Raw genomic sequence first — 26,053 nt, 5'->3', positions numbered from 1 at the left:
GCTTATTCACGCAAGCATCTACCTCCGCCCCCAACTCGAAATTCAGAGAAAAATGACCCGAGCGGGCTTCAAAACCTGAATTTTGCATTAAAATTCGAATATTAATGAAGTGTATACATATATTACACAACAGAATATTCCAATTTCATTTTAATATAGCTCAAATACTAAATACTTCGAATAAAGAGTTGAATGGGGTAGGTATCATTGTGGAAATACACATTTTGACATTCCAACTGCAATAAAATATAATTACGGTATATCTCAGAGACACAGGTTTTCTCTAGTATACCTATTTCGGAGGTAATGTAGGAAAAACCGGTTATCTTTAAGCCCTTTAATCTACGAGGGTTGTTGCACCCTTAATAAGCGGTTTCATTAGACAAAGACCACACATTTTTTATGTTCTATCATCCCTAAAAATATTGCGCAGTGAATCATACAATTCGAACGAGTGGAATGTTGAGAAAGTGGTCCCAAAAATTCAAATTATATAATAGAAAACTCCATTTAAAAAAATATTCATTACAAAATGTAATGATTAATGAAGGTTTCCAACTGGTTCTGGGGAAAAGACATGGAATAAATTAAATGTACGTAAATGTTATTCTTTTATTTCAAAAATAGAACGCCTTCATCCAGTTCTACTGAAGAAGGGGACCGAAAATCTGGGGTAATGCGAGTCTCCATCACGTGGCATAGGTCTTAATGGAGGTACATAACTATTTCTTGTCAATCCATATCTGTTGGTCGCTCTTCTGAATTTGATCAACCATCCTGATCCCGTATTGAGTGCAGACGATTTATAAGTAATAATCATCTTATTGGCGGACTGTAATTGCGCTATACGATCCTGAAAAAAATCAGTTAATCAATTTCCTTAAAACCTCATTTGCTGAAATACTTGCTTACTACTCATTTCTTAGTACATTCATCACCTGAAATTCTCTTAAACTCCCAAGAGAGAGAGAACAATGTTTTATTCTTGAAAAATTTATAGCGCTCCTTCGAAAAATTAGTCACACTTTAAAATAATATTTACCGTTCCACAAAATGTCCTATCGTTCACCTTTCCATTTTCGTAGGTAGAGACTTTCAGATAATTCGATTCGCATGGTCCGGTTATTCGGAAATCTGAAATGGGAAATTGGAAAATTATCGTTTATTTAAAGCGTTTATTTTTTAATGGTTAATGTTCATGTTCCTTACTCATAACATCGGCCTTCATTTGCGCCCCAATTGGTATGTTTATCTCCCAGGTACAGATAGCCTCGTCGGTATAATTATTCGGATAAAATGGACTACTGATCGTGCCGTGCTGGTCGAAGATTTTGCCACCACATCCTCTGCCATTTGACGAAGCCAAAAATGTGGCTTCTAAGGAGGACATAGTATAAGTCTGCGAACCAGATAGGATTATCAACATTTTGTTGCTGTTTCCGAACACTGGGTTAGGGGTTACAGATCCGCAGTATCTTAACAGCTTCGTTGATTGTTCAGAATGGCCGTCGTATACCTGGAAGAATATGGTAAATTTTCAGACCTAGAAGAAATTCTTCATTTTCTCCAGCCACTGAACATGACTGCACAATGATATTGATAGCGTTTCTGCTGGAGCCAAAATAGTACTTATAATTTTCCACATTTTCCCATACATACTTCTAGAGCAGCAGTTGAGCAGTTGTTTCGGTATCCTTGCCAGAACATGTTGAAGTACAGGGATAATGTGGTGTTGTCCGAAGAGGTAAGGTATATCATGCAGTTTGTACGATTTTCTTGAGCGGCATAAATTGTTCCAGAATCTTGTGTGAAATTACTCGAGCAACCTTAAACATAATGAATTCACGAATGGTTTCATAAAAGCGTTTCATGGGTTCAGAGTTTTAATTTGGGGACGAACTTTTGTTAACTAAAACGATGCACACAGCTTAGATCTGAATACGGGGAATACCGTGGATCAATAGGGAGTAAAAGGAGGAATATTTAAGGTCTGCAGGTCAAACCTCTACAGGAAAGCTTCCCGTGGCAGAGAGTTCCAAAATCTGGATTTGGAGAATTCTCATGGCAAGTTTCTCAGGCCGTGGATTAATGGAGGTCAGCTCCAAAGAAGCGCTGGTAAAATCTGAATGGTAGCCGGCCTGCTAAAGACTTGTCATACCTGATAAAGAAAATTCCATCTTGAATCCCCTGCCCTTTCCAAGATCGGACGTACTTATAAAGCCAATATTTAAAGCCGAATTTTTGGTGCTAATAGTGAACGGCTTCAGTCCTTTACCGCAGAATTGCATTGTTTCTTCCTTATTCAATTGATACTGAAAATTAGAATGTCGACTTCAATGCGAGTACACGATTAAATTGCTAACTTACGGAATTGTAGGTTCGTTTCGCTGAAATTGATTTGCCCCTTCCTTCGTACAAAGACTGTCTGACCTAACAAAGAAGGAGCATTAGAATTTTATTTATAATTATTGTAAGAAGGGAGGAAATATAGGACTGTTTGATCTGCAAGCGGATAAAAAGCATAAATTGCTGCCGAATCTTTACCCTTCCTTCATCCAGTTCAATACGATCACCGGAACAGAAATTTTCATTCTCGTGTTGCGTGGAATTGGTCAGATCGAACTCGATGAAACGGATCTGGATGTTCTGTCTGAAATTCCACTTGTTTATCGTCCATCGACATTTGATGTTGGACTCATAGGGCCCTGGATAACCTGGGGAAGTGAGGATGCGAACATTTTTATCGGCGACGTATTCCCTCGGTCCACATATATCTGAAAGCGAGTTTTCACAATAGCTCTTCGGATTTTTCGAACATACCCCACAACAATACCTTTTATCGGTTTCACGGATATTCTAAATGTATCTTCCAGATAATCCGTTGCCGTGTAAAATCTGAGAAAGCCAAATTTCCAAGTAGTCGTGTAGACTTGAGAATAAGTCGTGTTACTGCAGAATTGGTCTATTTCCTCGGAGAAAGGTCCAGCTCCATCCCTTATCTGAAACATGAGTAATGGTGACTAAAACAGGTAATTAGAAAAATGCCACGACAAGAACTATTGAATCCCCTGAGGCAGACAATATTTAAGCGATGACTGAAGGAAAATTTGAGACTGGCGCATTCGCCATTTTGCACTCACCTCTATAAAACTGCACGTGCAGTTCTTCGAACCGTGCGTCCTGGGTTCCTCGCACCCTATCGGCAATTTCAAGGATTCGATCTTGAACTCCACCTTGTAGCCTTCTTGAACCTCGAATTTCCACTGACAATCGGCGTTCGTGAAGTTCTTGGGAGGACGAATCACCTTCGTCCCGTTCAATTTGTAGACCCCGCCGCAACCCTCTGCAGGACCTTGATCGGGTGAAAAAGAAGAGGGCGTTATCTTGGGATGATCTTGTAGGACTTAATCCACTCTCACCTGGATTGAATGAGATTTCTACAGCGAAAGAGATCTGTCCCCTGTCCATCGTCTTCAGCGACAGCATGGCAATGTTACTAGTTGACGTTATGACTGGTATTTGGATATTTTCAGCGCCGCATATTTTCGCCAGTAGATTATCGAATTTCGCCCCATCGTACACCTCTAAGGCGTTGCCAATGCACGACATGTAGGAATAAACTTCTGAATAATTGGTGAATCTGTAAAATTAATCTATTAGGTGGAATTGGCCATGATAAATATCGAAACTCACTTCATCATGATTGTCTTGTTTTTGGGCGCTGTAATATTCCAAAGGCAGGAATCTCGGTAGTAATAATGCCTTCTTACGCTCAGTAAAGAACTGAATGGTTTGACGATCGTTTTGGGCTCCGTTATAGTTTCTCCACATTCTGAAGAAAATTCCACAAAAGATTCAATAAAATATTAGATTTCGCTCAAAATTCGATGTTTCGCCTCAATTAATTAATGTTGAAAATTTAATTTAAAAAAATCAAACAATAGACCAAAATTATAATAAGGACCCTCAACTAACCGTCCGTTCTGAAAGAGAGTTTGAAACCACTGTCTGCAATCCAAACATCGGTCCTGAACTTGATGAAAACGTTATAACGAGCCTCAATTCTTGATGGCTTCGTTTGTCCACAATAGACTGCAGCCTTTGAGCTTGATAAAACGGTTACATTATCGTTAAGGCATGTGGGATAATCTAGAAACAAATATATGTTCAAAGGCGAGACTGAATCGAATATATCCAGGGGTACATAAAAATCTTTCATGGAGAAATTAAGATATTCTTTAAATAAAAAATGTATCAGTAATATACCTCCTTCCAAAGCGAAATCTTCGAATTCCACAACTATTTTGTCTCTGCCATAAATGAAGTAGGTGCAGAACAAACTGTTATCGTACTTCTTAGGGTATCCTGGACTGGTAATATATTTTTTTTCAGTTGTTGCCCTGAAGTGTCCACCGCATTTCATCAGCCATTTAACCTAGAAAACATATTGATTGTAAATGGAAACTCAAGCCATATCGTGATTGAATTCTATCAGCAGGGGGAAAATATTTACCTGGAATCCAGATCCAGATATCTTATCGTTGCTCCTGAACACAATAAGCATCTTATTACCGCTAGAAGTTAGTTGTGGAAATTGTCGACCGCAATATTTCCCCAAACTAGCCCACTGCCCGTTCTTCCAGTCGAATATCTTGCAAAAATGGAAAAACGTGAGAAAAATTAACTTATTCTTCGTGACCAGTACAAAAGTACTGTTGAAGAAGCTATGCTACTTTGACATGAAGGCTTATATTGCCTATTACCTCAACATAATCGTTTGCACATCCGATGGATTCTTCTAGATGGAAGCGATTGGCGGAGGTTAGTGTCATATGACTACCCTCTGGCGAGGCAATTACCCAACGGCACTCAGCGTTATTTGGATAATCCTTAGGGTAGTTCGGAGTTTCGATTAATTCATATTTGCTGGTGATGGTACCTCCGCAACCTGAAGACAGATATAAATGAATCAGTTATCACTTAAATACCGATAGAATCACCTTCGGTGAATGTATCGTATGTGGCATTAAATCCAGCACCAGAAGAACCTCCATCGTGATGGTACTCGATCAATAAGTTGCTCTTTTGCGAAACTATCAAACTTGGCATGTTGGTATTGCAATACCTTCCTATTCTCGGCGCTGTTGAATATTTTCCGTTGTAAACTTCGATGTAGCTCTTTTCGCAATCTTCCCCCAAGTTCATCGACAAGAAGGTGAGTTTTATCCGTTCGACTACTGGTAGCTCGATAACCCAGGCACATTCCAAGCGTTTTTTGAAGAGGGAATAGGTGCTGATGTAGCCTGAACTATTCTGTATCAATCCTCCGCAGGGATAATATTCATAGTCTATCGAAAAGTTACCTTCACTCTTTTTGATTTGAAGCTGAAAGTATATTGGAAACATTCGCACTATTGTGAGCAGTTTGAACTATGTACTTTTATTCATAACGAGTGTGATAAACTTGGACGGTGAAGGTTAGCTCAAACACAAAATGTCTAATGCAACTAACTCAAAGTGTTAGAAGACTAAATCTACGACAAGTCCGTTACACTCGTTATGTGTAGTATTGTGAAGCTCACCTCGAGGAAGGTTTGAAGATAAGCTGTTCGAATGATTACTGGTTCTAAGATGGGTCTGTTGCTTGATAAAAGGGTAACTGCAAACGTGTATTCTCCATAAGCTGCAAACGAAAAAAATTACTCCTTCTGAGATATGGGCTGCCAAAAAAAGGCTTTTGCCAACAAATTTAAGGAATATGTAGTTGGAATTATAAAAGATATATGCTTACGTTCTGTTTTGATGCTGATGGAAGATTTTCGGAAGAGGGCCAATCTTGGACTGTCCTTATAATTCAATGTGGAATTCACAGTAAGAGCCAGGGTCCTATTGATAGGTAACTTCTGAACATTCTTGTAGAGGCAAACATATGTCAGATCACCAGGCAGCCTGGATAGACTTCCACGTTCTGCGTTGAAATCTTGGTTGCAAACTGAAAATAGAGGACGATGCAGGGGGCAAAAATTCGATGGAAATACCTACTACCTTCTTCCTCGTCGGAGGTGTAGTACGCCTTGAAACCTCGATGGGTGGTGGACTGTTCGCTCAAGAAAATGACTTGTAAGACATTTCCGCTGGATTTGTAAATCCTCTTCGAGGAATTGTAAAATATTTCGTCCATGAAATATTCCCCGTAGTCCAGGAAAACGATGGACTGGCCGTCCTTCGATGTGGCCGAGTATTTTTCGAGGTCGAAGTCCGTTATGTTGACAGTGACCCTTCTGCCTTTCGGCGCATTGATGGTCCAAACGCAATAGCCTTTGAAGTAATCCAGATTCGGATAGTTCGGAGATTGCAGCTCACCGAAGTCGGTGTTGAGGGTGTAGCTGCACTCTGAAAGCCCATCGAACATTTTAAATTATTTCCAAAATCTTTAAACCCTCCAATTCTGACCATACCAAATTAGAATTGAATGAATTCGAATGCTCGATTCCCAAGTTTTATTATTGGAAACAACGGACCATGTTCCACAAACAATTATCCTCAAAAATAATGGGAAATTTGATTTTTGGCAACCAGTAACAAATTTTTGAGTATTAGGATAGCCACCAACCCAACTTATCGCCAGATGCAAATTTGCAACTGACAATTTTGTAGCGTTAGTCATCATCGATAAAATAGAAAAAGACTCACCTTTTCCAGTTGCATTATATGTGATCGAAAGACTTAGAGGTTGTACAGGTCGCGCGGAGCTCATTTCATTACTGAATTCAATGGTGACCCGATTGCTAACAGACGTGATATGTTTTGGTTGGGCGGCATCACACATATCCGTCCAAAGGTTTTTTCTCTCTGAAAACACAAATTAGTTTTTTCCCCACATCTCTCACTGAAGACTCACCCTTAGTCTTGCCAGGCTTATCGATAATCTCATAAACGGCAAATCGTCCATACGACGAGCACAAGTATGAACTCACCAGTCCCTTGAAAATAATATTCAGGTCCAGGGTGTCGTAAGCAGGTGCAATTATATTCCAGGTGCAATTTATTAATTGTTTTCCAGTTAAATAACTCAACTCTATGAAACCAGTCGGATTCTTATATGTGCCACCACAAGAAGCTATACATACGAAAAAGTCAATGTTACTACGTTTTTTCATAGGAATAAATTGAGAACGAACCTATGGAAACATTCGCCAAGAACCCATCGCCAGGTTCTTTGGCTTGAGTGAAATATTTCACGAATAATATGTTATCAGTTGAGAATTGAGTATTTGGCGATGTATCACAAAACTTATTGATTAAGGGTGACATATTTGTACCACCATCCCTCAGTTCAACTCCTTCGACATCGCATCTGTAAGTTTCAGTACATTAAAAAAGAACAAACACAGATCATTCTAAATTACCCATAATCCTGATGAAAATCGAATTTCCCAATGAAATCGACCTGGAGGTGGGTGCCGGGGGGTGATGTTATCGACCATACACATTCGATAAACGGCTCAGATTGACTGGGGTGGTTCGGAGACATTATTTGCATGCTACTCAGTTTTTCGTTCAACGCGAATGAGCCGCCACAGTCATAGAGGACTTCCCTGTAGACGGCTTTGAACTCCTGAAATCAACCAGGTATTAGCGATTCGTTTCGTTCCTACTTCAATCGACGGTAATACCGTATTATTTGGATTGCCGCTGAACTCGATGTATAAATTATTGCCCGTCGTCTTGAGCTTGGGTGGTTTCTCACAAAACTTTCCATCCCCTAAGTTGGGAGAACTGGAATCGAAGCCGTTTTTCAGCTGAAAGTTAGAACTATTTTACTGAATTGAAAATGAAAAAATCATTTGTAATTTTGGCTTGGTACATTGGTTGAATGTGTCGGTGACCAAAACCCTTGCTCAATATTACTGCTGGATCATCCTACAAGATTCAAGTATGCTTACCGTGATGAAATTATCGCAACGGTTGCTCGAACTTGTAGTGAATTTCAAGAATTCTATACTTATTCTTCGACCAGGTTTCACGTTGATCTTCCATTTGCACTAAAAATGAAAACATAACATTTCATTAGCCGCCTCAATCATCATCCCAAATATACCGAGGCATCCCACCTAGCAGTGCCAAAACTGATGTTGCCATATGGCAACATCCACGCAAAAACTTTTTCAAAACCTTCTTTTGGCACTGCTAAATGGTCTCGGCATTGATATTTACTCACCGTCCAATCTCTTGGAGAATTACTGTCGAATGTTATAACACCGGAGGATTCTTTCATGACACCTCCACAACCTGAAACGAACCCAGTACACATTAAAACTAAAGAAGGGTATTTCACTCAGTTTCGACAGACCTTCCATCACCTCTGCCGAAAATCCTGTCCCGTTGTAATACGCGTTCGTTACGAAGGTAACTTTGAGGGACCTGGAGGCGTTGTAGGTGCGAGCTTGCGACCGGTGGCAGATTTTCTTATCCATATCGTCCGACCTCATCCTGATGTAATCGTGAAAGCAGTAGCTGGAAAAGCCCAGATTCACGGAGTTCACTTTCAATCGCAAACTATTTCCACTTTCCGTTTCGAAGTTCCATTCGCACTCCAAGTTCGGGGCGTATCCATTCGGGTAACCGGGTGAAGTTAGATTGACTTTGTGTATCTTCCTCAAGTCGATTATGTCCTCTGATCCGCAGGCTACAAAAAATCAAACGTTCGATACACGCTGAATGACTTCAAATCGTAATTAGAAGTAGAAAAGCGCGCGCATGAGATAGGTCGCGCATGGCAAAAGCCACGCGACCATTCCATTCACGACCTTCACGGAAAAAAACATGAAATCTAAACTGTATGCTATAGCTGAAAAAAAAATGGACTTTTTTATTCACAAAGGATCAATCTATATGTAAAAAAATCAGCATCAGTTCAGACCCATTTTTCTAGCTGCTGTAGATCTTCAAAGTTAACCAAATTTTTCCACTAATCTACTGATCCTAGAAAAAAACTAATTTTCATATTCAGTGAACCCACTCTTATTGACTTCTGGCTGCTTCTGGTAATATATCCTCCTCCACTTCAGAAGGAATCTGTTATCTAGTCTCGAAGAATCCATGACGGCTTCAATAAACATACTGTTGGATGACGATTCTAGACGATCTGGCTTCTTGAGACCACAAAAAGTACCCAATTCTGTGGCTTCATCATTCGAACCGTCATACACCTGAAATTTTGAATACTTGAAGAGAGAGTCTCGATAATAATTCGAGTATCACCTTGAGGTATGGGGTGAGGCAGTAATCATCTAGGAAATTTTCCGTCTGAAAGTCTTCAAATTCCAACATAATTCTTGAGGTGCCGGGCACTGATATCTTCCATGTGAAAGGAACCGAGCTGGAAAAGCTCTCTGGGTAAAGTGGTGAAGCGATTTCACCCCGATAACCAGTTACATCAACATGTGTACCTGAAAATTGTTCCGTTGCCGCTGAACTCTTTTCGATCAATTCAACTCACTTGTTGCATATTCTGCCACGAATCCTACTGGCGATGATATGACAGTGTTGTTATCTTTCAATGAGTGGAAGAAAAACCACAAACTACCCTGATGCGTCAATTCGGCAGGTTTCTTATCTCCGCAAAAAATTCCTCTCAACGGTCCAGTTGCGTTTCTTTCCCTTATTTCCAGGTAATCTAAACTGCACTTGTCCGATTTGGGTATGTTGAAATCTTTGAAAGAGACGCTGATCTCGTTTCCTGAAATGAAAACCGCCTTGTATGAGTTATTTGGACACATATGGTGATATTGCCGAAGCAATCCTGACCATCTTTCCTACATACCTGGTGCAACTTTTATAGTCCACTCGCAAGATCCACCCACCGGAGAAAACATACCATTCAAACCTGACAAAATACCCCCGCAACCTGTAAATGGAAGAATGATTAGGTGAGGAACGATCTAAATTTCACAGACTTACTAGCTCCGTACACGTGGTAAACAGCGAAAAAGTCAACATCTCCTTTTACTACAACATGCAGGGCGGAACCTCCACTCACGATTGTAGGTGGTAATTTGTTGGTCAAATATTCACCGATCAAAGGAGATTCCGTGGATTCTCCTCCATAGACGATCAAGCCAGTGTGGGAAGTCTCGTCTACAGACTGCATATGCAGACGGGTGACAGTTAAAACAACTCTTTGATCTGAGAAGATAATGAATAAGAATTAGCAAAATCTAACACATGAAACACACTTCGCATGCGCTTGCGGAATAACTCTTCCTTATCAGAAATCCACACGTTCATGCGCAAAACAATCAATTGTCGTTTTATGGCATATCGCGAGCTATAAGAGTTACAACAATGTTTCATTTGGAGGATTAACAACTTTGGTAGGTATATATTATTAAAGGTTAAAACGATGAATTCACCTGATTTTGGAGCGACTATGGTCCATGCGCATTTGGAATCGATCTTGGAATGAGACATCGAAAATGGTTTCAGCTTCAGATTTCCACTCATATCACTCGCAATTATTCGAGATCCACAAGCCTTCAAAAAATATTTATCTTCGAATCACTCAAGTCACGAATAGAAAAATCAAGTATCAAGGGTATTTTGCTCATAAAATTACGCTTACTTTGCTGTAGACCGCCTTGAATCCTTGACTGGTCTGCGTATCAGGATCTTCCCAACGCCGCCACGTTTTATTTCGGTGAACTTGGACATGTTGAAACACGACCAGCATATGATTGGAGGTAGATGTGAAAGTTTGGTTGGTTGAGTCGCATATTGTTGCTAAAGACGGACTCATAGTCGATGGTCCATCATAAATCTGCAAATCACTTTTAATTAGCGCCATTCGGGTCTTGACTTGTTCAACCTAACTAGTCAACTGATATTTTCACGCACCTTAATGGAATTTTTGGTACAATTTTTCGTTACAATCAAATCCAAAGTTTCGAATTTGAGATCGATCACGTGATTGATATCGACGGATATCAGATATTCGCAGTAGTCGCCGACGTTGAAGTTTTTGGGGAAGTTCGGCGAAGTTATCGTTCCAAATTGGGCAGAGAATACACCACCGCATTCTGGAAGGAATGAACAGGTTCAAATTGTTTTCGCACGAAAGGACCGGTAACTTACTGGACTCGATGAACTCGAAATCTGCCGAAAAACCTTTGCCGGCATATGTAGAGTCGCTCAAGAAACTAACGTGCATCAGGTGGCCGTTTGATGTGAATTTAACCTCTTTCTCCATGTGGCACAGTGACCCTAGCATGGGGTAGCTGGAATCCGGTCCGTTGAATACCTGAAATTGGTGAACAATTACCCTGTATGCTTCGTCAAAGCAGAATGCATAGAAGAAATGCATTGGCATCATCCACCATATTGAGATGCTTCGCATGGCCCCTCATAACCATCCACTATGACGCCATTGTCCCTGTTCTCATACTCTGAGACCTGTCTTCATAGCCACCTATGTAGCTTGGAAGTGTACAGGGGGTAAACCTAGCACATACCCCGTCGCTACCGTATGGGTGGTGCTCAGAGCACCCTCTGGCTTTAAGTCATAATGGTGATACCTATAGAAACATTTTAAAAACCTCCCGAATGGTAAACTCACCTTTATCACGTCGTAGGGACATAAGTTCTGCTTTTCTATATCAACAGATGTGAAATCTATAACCACACTCCGTCCAATCGGTGCTTCTATCAACCATTCGCACTCTACCTCATCCGGATACTTCTTCGGGTAATTGGGAGAGGTGATGGTTCCTGGTTTGTTTAAATGTCCTCCACAACCTTGAAAAGCAACACACAACGAAGATTATCATTTGGGAAACATAGTAATTATACTCACCATTCACCATCCATTCTAAGCGGAAACCGTTTCCAATCAAATTAGTGTCGGATTTGAAATACAAGATAACATGATCCGATGGTACATTAACACTGTCTGGGAGGTTAGATCCTACGTAAGTATTCAACAAAACTTTTTCTTGTACACCAAGATCATCCTCACTGTATCTCATGTACATTATCTGAAACATTTGTTGAGTACCTCATTCGATGTCTTTATTTGATACTAGTAATTACTACCTTCAAGTAATTTATGTGAACCCCAGGTCTCAAAGCGAAAAACGGGTAGTCATGATAGCCCTTCTCCTCCAGATCAAAATGGGAGAAAGTTATGTTGACAGTATTCTTTTTGGTGACTTTTATGTGCCAGGTACACTCTTGTAGCACCGGATAGGAATCAGGGAAGTTAGGACTCTCAATAACACCGCCATAACCCGTGAGATTGTTGGAGCAAACTGAAGAAAAGGGTAATCTGGCATCCAGGCATGAAAATAAGTAATAACAACTTACTGGTTCTATAATGAAGGTTGAAGCCTCTGCCCTCGTTTCTTTCATCGGATATGAAGTAAATATCGATTCTTCTGCTGGTGGAAATCATACTTTGGGGTAAGGTAGAACCGCTAAACCTGCCCAAGGATTTCGCGATTTTGGATGATCCGTCGAAAACCTGAAGCAATTAACCAGAAGCAACTCACACGTCATCAGTACCAATGTAGGAAGGAATGCAACATACCTCAACGAAATCCCGATTGAACCTGGTGGTTTCGAGGTCGAAATCCAAGAATACCAGCTGTATAGTAGAGCCCTGGCTCACAATAATGCTCCAGTGACAATCTGCCTCAGAATGATATGGCTCTGGATAGTGTGGCGATGCTAAAGCACCAGTCGCCGTTGTCAGTTTGCCACCGCAGCCTGTATATTTTTGATAGATGAGTAAAACTGAGAAGTTACACACTACTATCAACCACCTACGACCTCAGCATCATCGTAGACAAAGGTTTACAGGTGAGCCAAGTAAAGCTCGTTCCAAATGTTCATTCGGTGCAGCTTTTGTGCAGAACACTTACCAGTTGTTGTTGTTTCCCACGTGAACATAAATTTATATCTATCGATAGAAGAGTAAGACGTAGCAACTAGATGCATATAAAGTTGATTGGTGTGGGAACGTATTATCTTCGGTATCTTGGTACCACAAAATCTTCCTATCAGCGGAGAGAATGCGGATCCACCATTTCTAACATGTAAGAAAAAAAGATGGTGTCAGTTGAAAATTCGTCAAGACCGAACGATTGCACCGAGGTCGATGAAATTTTCAGATTTATAACTACAAGAGTTGCTCTTTCAGAATGTGTATCACATTTGAATCTACGATGATTTTTCTGGGAGGAACGCGACTCGAAAGTTGACGTTCGAAACATCACTCCTGTAACAGCCAATGAATTCAGTAATTTAAGCTTAGAACTCACCGTATTTCGAGATATTCCATAGTGCAAGGTACTCTCATCTTGAAAATCGACGTTTTCAGCTCAATCTGCTGATCGGTATTCACAGTAATGGTCCAGATGCAATCGGACGATGGTGGGTATGGACCTGGATACTGTGGAGATTTTATCGCTCCAGATGAGGTGAAGAAATTTCCGCCACAAACTGTAGAAAAAAAGTTCGAAATCTCAGCAATTACAGAATTTATTCTACTGAAAACTAAAACGAACATATTTCTGATCTCACAAGAAAAAACGAAAGTTTCGTGCACTAAATAAATTTTTTGTTCAGAAGACTCTGGATGAGAGGTGTTCATTTGGTGCTGGCATCAACCTACCTTTACTTTCGTTGAGAAATATGTAATTTGCCGAAAATTCCTGATCTCTTAAAGCTCCCGCGCTTGTCACAGTGATGGTGGCCAAATTCGATGGTATGAGGATCACAGGTGGAATCCGTTTGCCGCAATAAGAACCAATCAATTTAGCTTCCTTCGAATAGGAATTGTTCTCGTATAAGTTCACATGATTCGCGGAGCAATCACTGTTAATAGAGCCAAAGAAGTCCAAAAGGGTCACGTACAGCTGAATGAAGAAACCACTGGGTGCTTGCAGAATCCACCTGCAATATTTTTTGCTCCTTTTGGTGTTGCTGAATGTTATGGATCCGGTCATGTTCCTCAACAAAGATCCACAATCTGCGAAAAAAGAGTCCTCGAATGAATTATACGAAACAAAGGTCATTTGTTGAATTGATCGAATGATCTTTCCTAGCTACTTGAATACCTGAAGTTGTTGAATAAGTTGCCGTGAAGCTAGAAGCGCATTCAGTGGAAGAAGAGTTAACTTTGATCCACAACGAGTTAGAACTAGAATAGACGGTAAAACTGCTTGTACCATCATCATCTTCATAGTCGATGGGTGTATCAACCAAGGTGGCATTTTCATTATCCCCATCTCTAATCTGAAAATTGAAACAGGTGATTTTGTGAACATCCCAAGAGCTTCGATTCTGAACCCACCTCGAAAACCCTAGATTCGCAATTATTGTCGTAGTACAAATAATCACCGTCCATCAAAGAAATATGCAGAGTAATCAGTGATACTGGCTGTTGTTTTATCAGATAGTAGCAAGTTAGACCGACAGGTAATGCATTTGGATACCCCAATGAAAGGATATATCCACTGGGGGTCTCAAGAATTTTTTCGCAAACTGAAAGGTAAACAATTATAAAATGAGTAAAAGCTGTTCATCTTGATAACATTACCCACCTGCTTCATATGCCAAAGAGAAATACGATGAGGATCCAGTTTTTTTATACTTTACGGAAATGACACCACTGTCAGAGATATACACAGAGGGTACAGTATTTCCACAGTATCTTCCAATCAGAGAACCACTTGTATTATACCCCTCGTATAACTAAAAAAAATCGTTTTCATTCTCATTCTATAACCTTTTTCCTCGTTCTCCTCACTCACAGCAACATATTCCTCGGTACAACCATCAGATTCGCGAAGAGATAGTCTGTTGAAAGTCAGCTTTGTTTTCAATTCGAGATTATGATTTATTTGATAAAAACAAACAATTTCTTTGGCAACCCTTGGTGGAACTATAACACCACTGGCATTATTTAGTAAAGCTCCACAACCTGAAACGTGCATATTATTAAACCTTGCGCTATTCCAATAGGTCAGCATAAAACAAACCCACCCGGTTGCAGAGAATAGTTGATCAGAAAACCACGATGGGAATTTTTGTGGTCTGAGTGAAAATGAATACGCATTTCAGGTGTTTGCGATATAATTTCTTCTGGGGCTGGCCCTCCGCATTTTTTTATCAGGATGTCTTTTCCCTCAGTGAATGATGAGGATACCTTGTAACACAAAAAATATGGATTCCACGTATTAAAATGTACAGAGAAAAGAATTCCATCAATTTTAATGGGTTCAATAATATTTTACTACACCCAAAAATATTGCCATTCTGCCAGAACGATGCATGACCTAAACTGCTTCAGTGATTAACGAAGTTTGAAAATATTTAGATTGATCAGCATGTAATCAAAAATGCGTTTCTGCTTGCAGAAAAACTTCAAAAATAAAGCTTAAAAATTTAGAACGAGTTCCAAAATGAGCCAAAATATTATCTCGAAGAATTATTTAACGATATTTTGAGTCACTCACTTCCAGAAAATCTCCGATACAGTATGAGTCATTTCCTAAATCGAAATTGAAGAAAGTCAACCTGATAGATTTGCCAGCAGGTGCTTGCAACAACCAAAGACAATCTCTGAAATCGAAAGAAATTATTCTGGATTTCATCTCTAAATAAGGATGCGACTCACATGTTTTCAGGATAATCATTAGGCCAATTGGGCGATTTTATACTTCCAGTTGATTTCGACGTCAAATTGAGAATTTCATGGCATTCTGAAATGAAACGATAATTGAAAGCTTGCTAATTAAAAGATGAAGATTTTCTCACGTGGTCGGACAGACTCCCATCGCAGCTTGAAGGAAGACAGTCTATTTTTCGCCCTATAACTGATCGTGATTTTATTCTTGGTACTCAATAATCGTCCATTTCTCGGTAATTCTTTTCCACAGAACTTTCCAAGGAAATTGACTTCATCCCCGCTCCCCTCGGTTATCTAAAAAACGAACCAAATACTTTCCATTTTCACTTATTGGCTCCTTTACCTTAAGCCATTCATCAATGCAAACAACACCATTTCCTATGTTGAAATCAACGAAAGTTATATTGAAAACTTTATTTTCCTCAGTACGAACGTTCCAGACACACATCAGATAGGCTGATGGGCTAGAGGGGTAACTTATCTCACCAATTTCTTGCATCCCTAAGTCACCACACTCTGAGAAAAAAGATGAGTAGTATGGAGAACGAATTAAGCTTTATTGGCCTTACCCTGAGGACTTATCTCGCAGTTTTTACCGATATAAGAGTGAGGGCATATACAAGTATATGACGTGGAATTTTGATCGACACAGAGTCCTCCATTTTTGCAAGGGTTGCTGGAACACAACCCCAACGAATGATTGCAATACTTTCCTGAAAGACGATAAGATCATTGTTGAGAATACCGACCAAACGGTATTATTTCGTTTTACCGTAGTAGTTTTTCTGACATTTACACCTAAAACCTTCGATTCGGTTGGAGTCTGGTGTGCACGTTCCAAATTTACAAGGATTTGAACTGCACGCCGTTACTGTAGAAGGAACACATCCTCTAGGTCCGTACCCATTGCCCGTATATCCAGGAGGACATCTGCACTCGTGATATTCGATGTCTGCAAGAAAATCAATCGGGAAAAATAATGCAGAAGTAGTTTTTCACCGAACATTGTATTTTTCGATCATGGGACAAAACTTGATGAACTTACTGGGGTATTCGACACATGTAGCCAGGAAATGACAATTTCCATTATTTCTTCTACAGACTCCCTGGTAGGTGCAAGCAGATCCGTTGCCGATGTACCCTGGAGGACAGGGACCGCATTCTCTTGATCCCTTCAGACGAAAATTACGTATTGTCAATTTAGCAGTTTTTATTTTTTTAACTGGGCAGAAGTGAATTTTATCCAAAAATAGTAGTTCTACTCACAGGCGTGTTTATGCATTCCACTCCAGGACTGCAACCGCCATTGAAAAGTTCACACTCATTGATATCTGTGCAATACTGTCCATTTCCAGTGTAGCCTAGCAAAATTTGATTCTTAGTATAGATCACTTTTTTTTTTATTCCCGTGTTTCATTCAAGAATACCTACCGGCAGGACATGGGCCGCAGTGGAAGGATCCAGGGGTATTTTCACAAGAAACAAGTGGATCTTTTGAGCATACCGGATTTTCCTCCTTACATTCGTCCACGTCGATGACACAGGCTTCATTTTCATTCGACTTCCTCCAACCCTGCCAAGAAAACCTCCAATTTTAATATTCTCAAATCGAAAATATCAGGAGCGTCAGTTCCTCATTTTTCTTTTGGACACACCAATGACATATGAGCTCAATTAGAAGTGAGCTAATCAATATTTCTTCACTCTCTTATAGACGTGTGCCAAACACTTCTAAAACATAAACAAACTGATAAATAATCACCTGATCACAGATACATTTTCTGCCAAGCTCATTATTTTGCGGTATACAAGTACCATGACCGCATACTTCGAAGGCTGAACCAGAGAAACAGTCTGTCTTTTTGGTGGTACAATGCAAACCATGCCAACCATTCGCACATATACAACTGAAAATACGATAATTTCATGAAAACAGTTGTGGAATTATGAGAAAGACAGTACTCGTATGATCCAGGTTTATTGCGGCATATTCCGCCATTCTGACATCCCAAATCTGTTGAATTGAACAACGCACATTCATTTACGTCTTTTTCGCAACTAAGTCCCTGAAAATCCAGAAATTTGGTAAAATGTTTATAGGAGTAATAATTTTACGTACCTCCCAACCGTTCGGACAACTACAGTGGTAATGGCCGAAGAGATCTTGACAGGTACCCCCATTTTTACAAGGGCCACTGGCACACTCATTTTTCGTTATAAGTCTTTTCAGTTTTGCCACTGCAGACCTCAATTCTGCTATTTCCGCCTTGAGATTGTCGCCTAACTGTCGACAGAACACCGAATTGTCATATGGATTTGTTGATATCATACAGGGTGTCCAAACTAAAACGCCCCATCCTTCATTGGAGACAGCACAATTGATTTTGTTTCTATTCACCAAGTGTGGGCTCGTTTTAGTTGGGACAACCATCAGTTACTCATTTTCCCAGAAATACGCACGTTTGGATTAGAGTTCGAATGTTTGAAATTCTTCAGTTTATCTTCCAATTTGTTAACATCGGGCTTCACGACTATTTCGACAATCAGATGTAATACTTTCAAGCGTTCAACATTCGAGGCAAGGACGGTTTTATAATCATCCATGACTTCGTCGGCCCTTTTTATCTGGAACATCATTGACGGTTTAAAAAATGGGGGAAGATCATTGGGATGTGTGGATTACCGTGGATGCAGCATTCGCGAAACTGGCCTTCTTGATGTAAACGTCGCCTTGTCCATCTGTCTCGAAAGATATGTTTTTGTCCTGTGCCGAACGAATTGTAATTTCTCCATCGATAGAGAGTATCTCAGCACTGAAGGAATTTTTTTTCATGAGACTTTTTGACACTTATTGAGCGAATCCATACTAGACACACACTGCTAGACCCAGAACAGCAGGATGTATGCCAGTCATGGTATTTCATTCTCAACATAATTTTTTTCTTTTTATAGTCGCAGAAGATAATATCTCCGAATATATCTCTTATCTTCTGATTTGTAATAAGCATCGATTGGACCTCTTGGTCCAATCATAAATCGAATGTAAAAATTTCGAAAAAACGTACATTTTTGCTCCACGCTTCGAGAATTACAGCAGTTTAATAGTGCCCTAGGACATTTAAAAAGCTGTCTCGAATTTCCGAAAAACTAAAGTTTCCTGAAGACGTAACAGAGCTTTACGAATTGAATTGTGGTATGAAAAATGGAAAATTTAAACTTGATATCCTTAAAATTGAGATTATAGAAGAAATACTATCCCCAGGAATAGTATCAGAGATTCGTTTGGCATGGAAATATAAGTACTCGAACAAACAGAAGCTGTTGCAACTATAAAAATATAAATTTTTCAAATATGGTCTTGAAATCGGTGCAGTTTCAATTCTGAAATTTCGTACTCTGGATAAATACTTGCTGAATACACTTACTAATCTTTAGCACTTTCGATGAGGTTAAACTGAATACTACACAAACAAAAAATGAGATAAAGTCCATAGATAACCATCTCGACTTATTCGATCATTTCAACTCCATATGAACATGGAAACTGCTGAATGAATTACACTGTTGTGAATTGAAGGGGCGTCAATCAGAGAATCACATTTGTAATCTGATACCTCCCTCTCGTAACATCCTATGCATAATTCACCTAGTCTGCTTTCCTCTAATTTGAAGAGGCATTAACCCATCCTGAAATGTTCACTAAGTAGAACTTTTTTTCCCAAAAAATTCAGCATTTACGAAAGATGACACTCAAGTCCAACGTCTCCTCAATCTTGGTATTCAAATCCAAGATCAATCCACATTCCCGAAACTGCTGGGAATCTAATTATTCTGAATCGGTTCGATGAATTATTTATTTATCGTTCACATTACCTAATGCTGGATATTTTTGAATAGGCAAGGAATTCCATATTTCTGATGGGAAAGCCTCTTTTATTATTTGAATAATGAATCTTATAGGTCCTGAAGGGATGAAAATACCTGCTATATTTAGTAATATGGGCAATATACCCACAAAAACTGAATATTTCCATTTCGATGACGAACCCATTTTCATTAGTGGTAGAAAAATGACACTGTTAATGTGATCAAGAACTTATATTAGTCTTTTACATAATTCTACACAGAATGCCAGGTGGAAAAGGGAAAAGAGGCTTATTAGGAAGGAAATTGTTTAATCTCTCTGAATAGTTTGCAAGGAAAACCATCAGATTGTCATTTTACTCGCCTTGTTTTCATCTTCTGAATATTATGCGAAAAAATTTGTTTACTCCTCCTCAATATCGCTTTCAAAATCAAATTACCATATTTGCTTATCTCAAAAAGATTGAGGGCATTCTATCAATGTCCTAGCAAAAAAAAATCATTGAAAACAAGTCAGGAGATCTGTCCAAACGAAATTGAAAAGTGGAAAATTGAGATAAACTCGATTTTCTCGAAATTGAGGGCGGGTTTATGGGAGTTTGGTATGCCAATATAGGTTTTCGAATCCGCTGAATCGATTCAAATCAAAACCTGAAGTTTATCTCTTTTCATTTGTACTTTTATCCTCAAAATGGCATTTTCCAAAAATCAAAAACTGAAACCATGAAATTTTTCTGATCGAATTCAAAAATTTTTGGGTCAAAAATTAACCAAAGGGTGCTGTTCGAGCTTCAGAGTTCAGGATTTCGAAATTTCGAAATCTGTTTTGAAAAAACAGGGAAAATACTGCCCCATCTGAATTCCAACCTTCAGAAATTAACAAGAGTATTAAAAGTTCTCTTTTGAAAAATCTCTTCAATGTGGAATTCTGAAGTTTTATTCGACAACCCCAAGTTGGAGCTTTCCAAAGCCCCGAGTTTCGTCCTGGATAAAACATTAACCTTCAAAAGGATACATATCGATCAATCAAAGCTGAGAGGTTATTTTCGCCACTAAAGAATGATTTTCTTACCTCCCACATAGATATTTCAACCTGTCAATGATCCCTTTCGACCGAAAGAAAATTGAATTCAACCTATCGGAATGATTGAAATTAACCACCTCATGAAAATTTCATGGGGTGCATGATACAGGAGGTTGTAGCGTGTCTCCATCTTCGTCGGAAATTGAAAGGCCGACCGGCCACCCGATAAAACTGAATGGAATGACAGTATAACTGTCATATCGATCTGGAGAAGTTGAAGGTTTACATCAGCAACTTTAGTAACGATATCGTTACCATGGAGAAGCTTTCTGCATCGTTACTGACTATGTGACGTCATCAGCACCACTAAGTCTACGAAGGAATAGGGGTTAGACTAGAGTGAGTTTCCAGCTTGACGCATACGCGTGCTCCCGAATTTTCCTGTAGCTGCCCCGACTCCAAGTGCGCGCTAAGTTCAAAAATACCGAGTCAAAAGTGCCGGATGGGAGTCAAACGCGTGAGTCGGTTTGACGTGACGAAAAAGACGTCGTATTAAGGGGGAGGGTTAGTTTTCACGGTTGTCAACCGTACCTGTTGAAGATTCGTTATGACAAGCTGAAGGATCGAATCGGATTTCTCGGCGGAAAATCAGAATCAACGCGAGCCTGTCGCAGGATATGCTTCTGGTGCCCCTGTTCCAGGCAAGACATCGCGTGTGCCTCGGAATGTGCTTCAGGTACATCCAGATCGAGCAAGGCCACGAGGGGATCGCTGAAAGCCAAATTTCATCAGGAAAATACAGCAATAAATGAAGACCAATATTCCGCATGATTTTAACAGGATTTTCATTCGTAACAAACACAGTTGACGTAAGTAGACCTGCTAATACTGATTTCGTGGTTATGATTATAGTTAGTAGGTCATTCCTCAATATCGATTTCTTGAGTCGCGTCGCATAGGGGTGATCGTATGGCCCGTTCACAACCACTCCCTTATACTTGTTATCACATTTGCCTAAGTCTCTTATCTGCCGTCTTGCAGTATTTTCTGTATTAACCTACGGTAATTGTAGTGTGCTCAAAAGCAGTGTTCACCCTCGTGCTGTCCATGAAAACGCCTCAACTATTTTTCAATGTTAGAAACAGTGCCATGTGATTCACTCGAAAGACCTCAATGCAGGTTGGTGCGAAACCATTTACCATTTTCGGTCTTGTTGTGAATTTCTGATATTGTGTCAATGCCGTGTTTTGATGTTAGACGATCGAACACCTTCCTTTACAGCTATTTAAAACGTTTTCATTATTATATCTCCTGGGATAAATCTGACATATTCATTCACGAATTACTTTAACATTCTCCGGCTTATCAGATACAACCATGGTCTAGTACAACATAATTCAATATCCAATATTCAGTATTCACCCCAATGAAAAACAACATTCCCTGGGTAGATAGTTCTCTGAAAGCAACAAGAATAAACTGCAATTTTGATGAATTTCATGAATAATTTTTTCAGGTTTCAGTTAGTGGTCACTATAAAGGTTCCTTGATTTTTTGGCCTTTGTAAATGGTTCACTAGTTTATAATATCAAGAATAGCGCATCAAGTTAATTTCATTTCGACTTAATTCGATCCAGCCAAACCTATTAACATATTACTTCGATTAACAAAAAAGCTTTACAACCGATTTAATTAGGGAATGATCATTATGACGGTTTTGAACCTCCTTTTAAACCACGTATAGCTGTCAAATGATTTAAATAACATTATATTTGGCCAATTCAATGATGCATGATAATTTTGACAGGGCTGTTGAATATTGAAATTTCAAAAAATTCTTTAAATATCCAAAAAGTTGAACCATGTGAATGAAAACCTTTCGATCTTAAGCTAAATATGCCTATAGTCACAGTTTCAGGGTTATAAATTCGAAAAACTGCTCAAAAAACAACTCAATACATGTAATCTTCCCATATTCATCATTTATAGTGTGGAATAGTTCCAAAAGGTGAAATACCAAACATAATATCCGAGTAAACACTAATTTAGAACCCGATTTTGCTCAATATTCGCGAAATTCATAGCTAATCCGAGAGGTAAACAGCTTTGGAATACCCAACAGCCAGTGGATACGGAAATAAACCAGATTAATGCTCCCCCTATTCACTAAATGTGGATAAACCCCGATAATGGAATACTAAGCATCATACTTTGATTGATGATTTACTAATCACAATACGAATTTACATTATTTGTTGATATGTCAACGATTATTATCGAATAATGGAGGTAAAGGGTTGAACTCCCCTTTCCACTCAACTAAAATCCAACTTTCCATAACTGGAAATAAAATGGAGAAATTGAGACTTAACCATTTTGCTCTAACCGTTGAGTCAATATGCCACCACCTGTGTGAACAAGAACTGTTTGCTTACAGGCAATTGACCCAATTTAAGGCCCTGTTAGGGCTCTGGAAGGGCTAGACTTTCACTTTGCGAGGGTGTAAGCCGAGTACAAAGTGCGCTGGGACTATTTTGTTACGGTAATGTCACAACGTGATAGAATTACACAGGGTAATATAAATTGATGTCTATCACTTAAGTGTAATGTCTGCGAGATATAAATTAGTACGTGTCAATTATGGTTTGATGTGCCAAATTAGCGGACCAAATGTAGGTAGCAGCGTGACAAAGGAACCGTACAGGGTGAGCAAAAATCAAAAAGATATTGAAAAAACTGATACACTCGTAATTATTTCCACTGGAAGCTCATTAAGCAAATTTCATCCACTCCAAATAATGAGAATGATTTCGAAGATATGTCAGGGAAGTCATGTTATTTGGAAACATGAAAATAACATCAAGTAGTAGTTCATACCATGAGAAAAAAAGTACAGAACTTATTGGGTACATCTTTCAGTTTTTGAGTGACACTTTCCTCTATTCTATCTGAAACAATCCGTTTCTATAGGGTCTGTGAAAGACGTAAATCCATTCATGAGTATATTCAGCGGAAATTCAAAGAAACAATAAGCAGTTCCAACATATCACTGACATCCCGTTCATCCGTCTGATATCAAAATAAAGGAGAAAACAATCCTTTCAAAGACGATTCAAGTTGCATATTCAGAAAGAGAAATTCATCTAGGTGAGGCGACTGTCTTGCTGTCATCGAAGTGAACATCATTCATAGCAACTTCGTGGCAGACAAAGCCATTCATACACAAAAGAGATTCGTGGAAGAGGAAACAAAGCAAGGAAGAAAAACGAACATGAAATTTATCCGCTATATAGACTTATGAACAGACGCAAATATTTCTCAGTATGTTTCAACCTTCTTAAAAGTGTTGAACTTTTTCTATGCGTATAATACAGATTTTGTTGTAAAAACTAATGGAAATATTTCCCGGAAAATATTTCAGAATAAAATGAACGTCGGTTGCAAATTGGTGAATGCGCTGTCGCTTTATATCTTCCTTCAAATATTTTGCTCTTAATTGCAAGTTTCTTAAGATATCCGGAACCTGAAATTACGAGTTTCTAGCAATGACTATTTGTCTTTATGTATGAGACTATTGAGTATCAACCCAATACGATAAGACCTAAATATTTTTCCGAACCTGATAGTATATTTTGGGCAGGTTCTTAAAAATTCATCATTGTCAGCCTCCACTATACCGAAGCTTTTGTCAATGAATATTATACAGATATTGATCGTTGCGTACATCCGTCAAATGTAGAATCTTCATTCACCGAATTGCTAACTATGGAAACGAGCATACCCTGAATACTAACCCACCATAAACATGGATATCGGTCGATATATCCGAGAATCATGAATTCATAATGACGTTCTAATAGAATATCGATTCTCCCTAAAAATAGATGGTACTGTGTATACATTACAAGCTGCAGGAATAAATTTCCTGTTGCTGGAGAAGAATAAATTTTACCAAGTATAAGGGGTTGTCGACCTTCGAATATTTCAAAGTATCTGGATTATTCATTGAACTCAAAATCAATCTATGAAATTAAAATTAATCATGCCAGGATATATAAAACCAACGATCACGGGGAAAATAGCTAATTTATTTCTAATGAAATAACTGAGGAATGAAAAAATATAAAATGCTGCCCTAAAATCATCGCAATATAATACAGATGAATACTCTCAAAATATAATTCTCTAATAATTTTTTCTTATTTTTAGGTTAGTAATGTTTTTGGTCTCAAAAGTTGGGCAAACTGAGTACAAGTAAGTGTTGTATATTACTCGTAGTTTAAGTATACGTAGAGTAGATCAATTTGTCATGTTCAGTAGATTTTTCTAAAAACAAAGTCACGTACTGTCTACTATTCAAATTTCAGTCTTCAATTTTCTTTAAAGAGCCATAAGATTTGAGTGAGATATCATTTCAAAGAACTCTTCAATCTCAGTATGGTCTTTCATGTGTTTTCACACTAACTGGTACAAAAATGAGAATTTCGTGAAAAGAAAATCATTTTTTTTATAACATTTCAAAAATGCACTTTCGTCAAGTATGTCTCGTAGAGAATATAATCTATATTTCCATTGTAAGACATGACAATAGAAATATTGGAAGAAACTTTGAAATAATGCTTCACTCGATCCAAAATTCGCCAACATTTATTCATAATGTATCAGATTACTAGTGGATAAACGATTGTCCAATTCGTTTCGACATTTTCCTTCCATCGAAGTCGAGTTTTCAAACAAAATATTCTCATGTCTAAGGGTCAGAAGTGTAAGACAAATTGAGAGTGCAATGCTCTTCAGAATGTTGGCTATTCTTTTTGGCAAATATTCAAACAATCACGTCTTGCTGGTCTGCCCCAGAAAGAACGTCCTAAATTATTCGATTGGGTTCATGCCAGGCTATAGAAGAGGCCACCGCATACGATCGATCCTCCACTATTCAGGGCATTGGGATATATTGAACATTATTGTCTGTGGTCAACAACCCTTCACCTCAATTATCATCATGAAAAATGATTCAGACCATATATTTATCATGACCAGTAATAAAGACAAATGCGTTCATAAACATCGGACTTCATTACTTGCTTCAGGACTCCGAATGAAGTTCAAACAATAAGCATTTTCCAAATGAGACGATAATAATTTTCTCGGTAATATTGGAATGAAGGGAAGTTGTTTGTATAACTCGACGAAGAATAGCAATCAACCTCCACCCACAAACGAATTAAACGCCTCTCTAGACCGATATTCATTTTTGACGTAAGTATTTGTATTCCGAGAATTCCAAGTGCCTTTCAATCTCAGCTCCCGAGATTCGTATCATCATCGATGAACATTCAAAATTGAATAACCCCGCAAAAACGTTAAAACGAAAAGTTCGAAACTTGCATAAGGGAAACTTCCGGACAAAGATCCTCCAATTTCAAGAGTCCCATTAATTGGTTTCAAGAGCCTAAAATGCTGAAATAATATCCGAA

The 26,053-nt window shown here is 38.9% G+C and overlaps 1 protein-coding gene across 1 annotated transcript; it reads right to left on the bottom strand.

Moving 5' to 3' along the window:
- Positions 1–598: 598 nt before the first annotated feature.
- Positions 599–19,258, bottom strand: LOC123321678 (cubilin-like). The gene is given in 64 exon segments (XM_044909404.1): positions 599–853; positions 1,043–1,134; positions 1,210–1,516; positions 1,660–1,826; positions 2,159–2,312; positions 2,368–2,430; positions 2,545–2,737; positions 2,740–2,999; positions 3,141–3,352; positions 3,420–3,640; positions 3,694–3,832; positions 3,976–4,149; positions 4,267–4,435; positions 4,514–4,651; positions 4,764–4,948; positions 5,001–5,385; positions 5,583–5,683; positions 5,792–5,992; positions 6,046–6,393; positions 6,694–6,852; positions 6,902–7,120; positions 7,182–7,357; positions 7,410–7,618; positions 7,677–7,802; positions 7,947–8,045; positions 8,222–8,292; positions 8,354–8,689; positions 9,023–9,212; positions 9,265–9,452; positions 9,503–9,742; positions 9,827–9,910; positions 9,964–10,188; positions 10,416–10,536; positions 10,625–10,819; positions 10,897–11,078; positions 11,134–11,299; positions 11,615–11,793; positions 11,852–12,032; positions 12,091–12,305; positions 12,361–12,517; positions 12,584–12,762; positions 12,918–13,084; positions 13,317–13,497; positions 13,670–14,026; positions 14,115–14,292; positions 14,351–14,541; positions 14,601–14,751; positions 14,811–14,980; positions 15,043–15,205; positions 15,516–15,621; positions 15,677–15,761; positions 15,817–15,982; positions 16,032–16,204; positions 16,258–16,401; positions 16,461–16,640; positions 16,734–16,860; positions 16,955–17,049; positions 17,120–17,261; positions 17,451–17,595; positions 17,651–17,754; positions 17,808–17,972; positions 18,149–18,313; positions 18,372–18,501; positions 19,114–19,258. Coding segments are annotated over 64 exon segments (11,187 nt in total). The 5' UTR covers positions 19,191–19,258; the 3' UTR covers positions 599–634.
- Between the last annotated feature and the right edge of the window lie 6,795 nt (positions 19,259–26,053).

Source organism: Coccinella septempunctata, chromosome X, assembly GCF_907165205.1.
Source record: "Coccinella septempunctata chromosome X, icCocSept1.1, whole genome shotgun sequence".
Lineage (NCBI taxonomy): Eukaryota > Metazoa > Arthropoda > Insecta > Coleoptera > Coccinellidae > Coccinella > Coccinella septempunctata.
Note: the sequence above shows the minus strand (reverse complement) of the source record. Positions and strands in the feature narration are given on the sequence as shown.